General features: G+C 32.1%; 2 protein-coding genes across 2 annotated transcripts; both read right to left on the bottom strand.

The window, feature by feature from the left end:
• Nucleotides 1-1,403: 1,403 nt before the first annotated feature.
• LOC111027616 lies at nt 1,404-2,243 on the bottom strand. The gene is made up of 2 exons (XM_022306015.1): nt 2,029-2,243; nt 1,404-1,887 (listed from the first exon to the last, which is right to left on the bottom strand). Exons 1-2 carry the CDS (start codon nt 2,241-2,243, stop codon nt 1,404-1,406), a joined length of 699 nt encoding a protein of 232 aa, XP_022161707.1.
• Nucleotides 2,244-4,878: 2,635 nt separating this feature from the next.
• Nucleotides 4,879-6,174, bottom strand: LOC111027615. The gene has a single exon (XM_022306014.1). The coding sequence runs from the start codon at nt 6,172-6,174 to the stop codon at nt 4,879-4,881; it is 1,296 nt and encodes a 431-aa protein (XP_022161706.1).
• Between the last annotated feature and the right edge of the window lie 1,828 nt (nt 6,175-8,002).

Genomic DNA, 8,002 nt, shown 5'->3' with positions numbered 1-8,002 from the left:
CTATAAAAGATACATTTACAACATACGTTGGTCATGGTAAATGTGTAGATAAAAGCAAGTATTACTTATTAAATAGTTTAATTAGTATAGTATAGTCATATCATTATGCAATTTACCTGCCAGAAATTAATTTTTTACATTAAGTTGTATTTTGTTTTAAAAAAACTGTAATATACCTTTTATAAGTAGGTAGTAGGTACTACAAAGTATACATGTAGGTTAGTTATATTGTACTATTGTCTATTCAAATATAAAAGAAATATACAATGAAGCCCTTTTAAAAAATATAGGTGCGTTGGTCATGGTAAATATGTAGATAATAAAATCAAGTATTAATTATTATTATTGTTATTTATTAAATAGTTTAATTAGTATAGTATAGTCATAATAATAAACTGCATAATTAAATACATAATTAAATATATATACATGTAAATACTACCTATTAAATAAGTTAGCGAATAAGTCTTGGACGGGGAAGTCCATGATAATAAACTCGAATTTTGAAAAAAAATCGGAGCAAATTCGTTAAATATGATAAGACGGAACCGATGCGAAGAGACGAAAAAAAAATTTCGAACTTTCACGGCCGCCGCAAACTATCGACTCGCCGGGGGACGGGTTCGAACTCGGGACCCCGAGTTATTTGTCCTATGCCTAAACCTACCTAACCGCCTATCGAAATGACAACCGGAGTCAAATCTACGACTCTTAAGCCGCGTCGCCGTCCACCCGAAACGGCGTCTGCGTCCCCCGAAGGGCGTCCGAGCGGGGGGATCGACCGCGTGGGGAAGCGGACGACCGTCTCGACCGGCTTCGGACGTTCAAATCGGTGAGATTCGCGAAAAAAATTGAACTTAAAAAGTATTTATGCCTGTATATAGCGATACCTATAATGTACCTACTCTCGTTTCCGCGTCACCGCTCGTCCCCGGGACTCGTTTTTGAAACGACTATAAATTTAGCGGGGAACGCGAATACGTATTCGGCGGGGAGGACATCAGCTGTGAGGTAATATAATTAAAAAGTTAATAAATTTACTCAAAAAAGGAAACATTAAATTACCATTACCATCATTCAAATATACATATACCACAACTTTCCAAAATTCAAGTAGCTCTAGGTCATAATTCAAATCAGTATTTCTTAATTGGCACCATTCCCGATCTATATCATTTAAGTTTATACCTAATGAATTTTCAAAATACTGAGCAGCTGGTCCAACAGAATTTATAGTTTTTACATTTTGTGGATTTAAAAAAGATAAAGCTTTAAGGCATTTTAAATGGTTAGAATTAAAAGGAAACCTTTTATATAACTGATTTGCACATTCTATGTAAAAATTTAAACAATTATTTATAAATGTGTTTTTTTCACAATTTGAAAGTTTACAATCGTTGGAATTAGACATATAAGCCATTTTCCATTTTCCATTTTCCCCCTAAATAAATATTTTCTTTTTCCAAAAAATAGGTAAGGTTTCGATACTGTATTTTATCTACATCCGTGTTATTTAAATACTCTGGTTTAATATAAAACTCTAAAATTGTTTTATATGCCATGGACATTTTTGAGTATAATAAATGAATTTGTGGTTTTTCACTTCGGAATGATAAATTAAATGAATTTAAAATCGGTAAACTATAATCCAAAAAGTTTAAATATAACTCAAAATGAGGATTCTTTAATCCTTCAAAAATACTTTTAGCCTTTTGGTCAATTAAATATTCTGCTTGGAAATATAATTTTAATAGTGCCAGTTGTTCCAATATTCTTTTTATAGTCGAATGTAATGAAAACCATCTAGTTTGGCATGGTTTTAATAACTTATGTTTCTTTGTATCAACAAAATATTGAAACTCTTTGAACATGGTCTGTCTTTTAAAACTATATTGAAAATATGTATAAATTTCTCTTACCAATATTTCAATATTATCTGGAATTTTTTTTGTAGCGTAAGATGCAACCAATGCAATAGAATGGCAGATGCATTTTATGCTGTATAAATTTGGAATTTCACTTTCTAACAACGTTTTTACAGAATGATGAATCCCAAACATAGCACTTGCTCCATCTGCCGCGAATCCAATCAAATTGTTTTTGTATGGTACTGAGTTATCTTCAAAAAACTTCTCGATTGTTTTGTGTATTCCAAGTGCACTTGCATCAGATACTTTAATGAGACTTAAAAATTCATATCTGACCATCTGACTATTGGAATAATCTAACATGCGAATGACCATGGCTAAATGTTTTACACTTGAATGGTCAGTAGACTCGTCGATAATCAACGAAAAATGACTATTCTTCATCTGTCAATGTTAGTGTTAAACCCTGATGACCCTAAAACATTGTTGACTATGGCTGTGGCCTTAGTTCGATTACAAGTTATTTTTTTCACAACTTCAGGATCAGCGCCTACAGATTTGATCAGTTGAACCAAGTGGTCAGTGGTGTTGAAGGATATGTTATGTTCAGATATGAACATGCATATCTTTAATTCAGCTGTTTTAGCCTTTTCATCAACAACGGCTGCTTTCGCAAATGCTGAGTTCATTTCGTTAATTGGCCAAACATTTTGAGCAGCTTTGGCCACACGTAGATGTTTTTTGGAAGACATGTGTTTCTTCACGGCTGAAATACCTCCTTTATTGTCGTCTCCATATAATTTAAAATGATAATAATGTTCGCCCCGTTTACTTGGTTCAAGCCAAGAGCGAAATTCTTTTTTACTTAACCAATCATTGCAAAATGTATGGCTGTATGATTTTTTTGGAAAAATTTGGATCGTTTGGTCGGTGTCTCATAAGTACTATCTGAGTCTTCTGAATCCATAATTACATCTAAATAAGAAATATATATTCTACACACAAAACCATTGATCGTAATTGATATAGTATCACAAAGTTGTGATCATACCTATTTATTTAGTCATATCTACAACCATTTTTAAAATCAAATTATTAACAATTATGAATAAATTCAAGTTTGCTCAAATTTCCTCAAATTTCCCCAGATTTTTATTTTCCCCAACGTTTTCCTCAGACCCATAAAATATCCCCAGATTGAGGAAATTTCCCCAAACCTGGCAACACTGCGCAGCCGGGTGGCCTGCCTACGGAGCAATGCATTTGCCGTGATAAGGGAGACGCCGTTTAACTGGTTTTTACGCCCGAACAGTTTATATGTGACTTATGTGCATTCAATATTGAACAAGTGTATGAAATCTAGCCAAGGACAGTTTATATTATACTATAAATTATATAATATATATTCAACATTTCAAAATGTAAGTACAATATATGTAAATAATACAGTCTGTTATAAATTATATATAGGGTGTTACATATATATATATATTTATATATCTGTTATAGATAAACAACAGTCTACTGCACATTATATATTATATATACCTACCTATATTATCTTATATTATATACATTAATAGATATACCTATTTAACATAACAATCGTTAACATATCTCGATACATAGCATATTTATAGGTATTGTTGCATCCCAACAGCGAGGAACTCCGATAGGCAAGTGTATTATTTAAATTATAACAAATAACACACAGATTTATTAGTTCGAACAAAACTCAATTCAAACGTATATTATCAGAATAGTTATTATAAATAAATATATGACAATAAAACTTGCTATTAAAAACATTGATAATTTATGTGGTAATGATTTTTTAATATCGACAAAAACAATATATATATAGATTAATTACAGACACGAGAGCCGAACCAGCACTTCTAAAATATAACGCTTACACAAAGTGGCTGCTGGTTTCAGACTGCCGTTCGACACGCTCTCGTCTATCTGCAATGCCCGGCGAGCAAAACATAGACCGGAAGGTTTTATCATAGTGGTCTATGGATACCCAGTCACACACGCTTCCGTGTGCTAAACATAATATAACGAAAAATAATAATTTTAACTGGGTCACCGTTGGTCCACAACACTTCCCCTGTAAAACAAGGGATCATCCCATAAGATGAAACCTCCCAATCCACTTACAAATTGGCCCAGTTATAATTGTTAGTAAAATAAATATACAATAATTAATAGGAACTGATATAACATAATATATTATCAGTTCTATCTTAATATTATTACATTATATAAATTGTTTTTATTATATTATATTAAATATTGACAGACATACGTATAATTATAAATATGTGGTTAGTTACATTACAATAAATCGTCGAATTAATATCGTTATAACCGAGTGATAAATGATAAACAATACACGTCGAGTGTACTAGGTTAAGGTCAAGTTCAAGGTACGTCCTCATGACCCAATTATTTTATTTTATTAATTATAGTGTATTATAGTCCGCGCCACGAGAGAACGCATACGGCTCGCGCATTCAAATGATTGCGTTCGAATGTCTCGAGGCCAAATCTCCCCACCATGCGACAACTGGTCTCTGCATACAGCGGCTCAAGTAATACAATAGCAACACGCACCGTGTCGTAATAATTGTGCGTAATAATTTACGCATAAATTATTATTATTTTTTAGTTTTTTACCTGTAGTAAATCAAGACCTATTTTATGGAATATTCTCCGATCAAAATCGCAAAAAATTAAAAATTAAAAATTAATCATTTATTGTCAGTGCATAATATAAAAAAAAAAAAAATTAAAAAATACAAAAATTACAAATTAATCATTCATTGTCAGTGCATAATATAAAAAAAAAAAATTAAAAAATACAAAAATTACAAATTAATCATTCATTGTCAGTGCATAATATAAAAATACAAAAAATTAAAAAATACAAAAATTACAAATTAATCATTCATTGTCAGGGCATAATATAAAAATACAAAAAATTAAAAAATACAAAAATTACAAATTAATCATTTATTGAATTGGAGTCGGAAAATGAATCACTCGTGTCACCCGTAATTGTAAGGACGTGTGATGTCACTTCAGCATCTAACAATTCGTTGGATATAAAATCTACCTGCCAGAATTTTTCTTCCACCTTAATGATATGGTCAACAAAGTTCTTCCACATATCTGGCGTAACCCGTTCGACTCCTTCTTCTAATAATTTCTTAACGTCATTCATTTTAAAAGTGCTGTTGTTCATTTTGACGTAATTTTTCACTGATGCCCATGCCAGTTCTATGGGATTTAATTCACAGTGATACGGGGGTAGCCGTAACACTGTTTTATCTGCAGATTTCGCCAATTCATCTATTACATATTCGTTAAATTGTGGTTTTAAAATTTGCACCCGTTCCAACAGTTGTTCCTTGACCATTGTTTGATCTGTTACCTCACCTTTATCTGTCAACCAATCAATGATGTCTTGTTTTTTCCAAGATCTTACCGGAAACGTGTGCTTATTCACGGAATGATACGACGCGTTGTCCATCACTATAACTGCATTCTCACGAAGTAGCGGTAAAATGTTAGCGAACCAGTCATAAAAGGTATCACCGTTCATCTCATCGTGGTAATTGCCTGTATTTTTTTTGGATTCAAAACATAATAGTCCACCAACAACAAAGCCGTCAGATGAACCTATGTGTACCACGATGAGACGTTTTCCTTTACCGGACGGTTCCTTTTGTCCCGTCGTTAGTCCTCTAACAAATGCGTCCCGTGGTGAATTAACAGTTTTATCGACCCATGTTTTCGAAGTGGTTTCACCAGCATTCACCCATGTCTCATCCAGATAATAGATGGGTCTACCTAACTGACGGTATTCTTTTATAGCCTGCAAGTACCTTCGACGCCAACATACAATATCGATTCTCTCGATAAGAGCGCTATTACGAGATTTTCGAACATACTCAAAATTAAGATGTTTTAAAAGTCTACGTAATGATGTTTCTGAAAAATTTGGTAATGTTGTATCTTTGTTGACTGCAGTTAAAATTTTCTTTAGAGTTGGAATTTCTCGCCTGTGCCAAAACTCGTGGACTTTTTTCCGAATGGCATCTTGATCAAAATCATCAACTTTTTCCGTAACAGTTGGTCGAACTTTGGTTTTGTTAGGTGATGATACACTGCCTTTATTTCGGTATTCCGATAGAGTAACACTCACTGTCCTTTGCCCTACGCCACTCTCTTCTGATATAATCTTGATTATCTCCTTCGCTTTTAATTTTGGGCCGTCTGCATTTTTTTGCTGCGCCATTTTAGCCTTGTAGAGGTTTACAATCATCAATTTCTGACGAGAACCAATAAACTAAAAATAATAATTTATTGAACATTAAAAAAAACGCATTGAAAATAAATAAAAAGTAAATATTTTCATATAATATATTCGAATAACTAATTCTAATGATTAAGATTCTTATTATAATTATTACCAGGACTAGGATATGTTAGAGTAAAGGATACTTTAGAGTATCCTTCAGTAATGAAAAATGTTATAATACGGTAAATAGCCACAGAATTAAATACAGGATCGATGTGGTTACTGTAATCTTGGCTATCACAATATGCACATGATAGACCTTGAATGATAGAGTCATATGGACAAGTATTTAACTCCTGGGCCTCCACACGAGAATACTCAGTGAGGCCCAGTATTCTTGTCTTGAGAAATAAATTAATAATAATAATAATTTGTTAAAATTATAGACTCGCCATTTAATTTTGTCGTTTTTGTTTTATTCTCAAAATTTCCATTTTTAATTAATGCTATTTCAAATTTTTTGGTATGTTCAATATGCATTATCTCGGGATTTGGTGCTGCATAATAAGATGTTCTCTTTTTTTTTCTCAGCCAACCCTTTCCAGTTTTCATTGACTATTAAAGGAGCGATAAACTCCAAGTCAATGGGTTCAACATTTTCATATTTTTCTTCTGAAAATTGTTCCGATAATACTACTGTTTTTTTTTAAATAGTGAATCGTCGTCAGTATTTGTTTCAGTTATTTTTATTTCAATCTCATCGGGAACTTCTAATTTTGTTGTAAATATTTGATCATGTTTTGCTATTTTTAACATTCCATATATTTCATTGATGTGCTTACAGAAAAATTTATCAACACGTTGTGGCAGATTGTCGTTATGGAAAGATCTATTTTTTAAATCGTTGAAGTAACTTTCTACAGAAGATGAAGATGCCGTTAATTCAGTTATATTAAAATGATAATAGGTATGTTCTTAGTAATTTAAGCAACGAAGTAGAAAATTCAGGCAAATAATGGAAATTATCTTTTTCATAAATACAATTGGTTGATGAAACAACGTATTTTAACTTGGATTTTTCTTTTATAAAGTCAATCCATGTTTTTAAACACCCCTCTTCAATTTCATCATTAGGAATATCTTGAGACAATATCGGGTCATCATTATCATTAACATTGTCACTTTCATAAACTTCATCCACTCCTGCTATTGATTGTTTCAAGTATGATTTTGCCGTTTCACTTGCAAGTTCATTATTTTTTTCATCGTGACCTTCAAATAAACTATTTGACGTAATTAAAATATTTTCAATTAGGCTTTCAGCGGTGTTTAAAGAAGTGCACATAATTAGTCTGGACATGAGTTTAAGATAGAATTTTTTCACGGTTGTTTCCTTTCCATTAAAACATTTCTAATTACTCAAAAATGTCATCACATGTGCATAATCGTTTCGAATGAATGTTTTCAGATTCAAATTTGATTGAAACGTTGCTACCGAAAATAACTTATCCACGTACGATTTTAAATTGATTTCTCCTGCTAATGATCTTGTTATAGATCCAACAATGCCATTGAAAGATCACATACAATGATTTTTGGAATTTTTATATTAGCCGACCATTCTGATAACCAATGAGTTATTTGATTAATATTGTGACATTCCGATAATATTTGTGTTACAGGCAACTGGCCACTGAGAGTTCCTGGATGTATAACACCTTGTTATAAAAATATGTGAGAAGATTTGTTTTTATTGGGTTAATTCTTTGACATATTGACCCAGTTGCATCAATGAATAGCTTGCTCATATTGTCATGTTTTACGT

The sequence above is a fragment of the Myzus persicae genome, unplaced genomic scaffold (assembly GCF_001856785.1).
Source record: "Myzus persicae strain clone G006 unplaced genomic scaffold, MPER_G0061.0, whole genome shotgun sequence".
Taxonomy (NCBI): Eukaryota; Metazoa; Arthropoda; class Insecta; order Hemiptera; family Aphididae; genus Myzus; species Myzus persicae.
The sequence above is the reverse complement of the archived record's forward strand: the minus strand, read 5'-3'. Positions and strand labels throughout refer to the sequence as shown.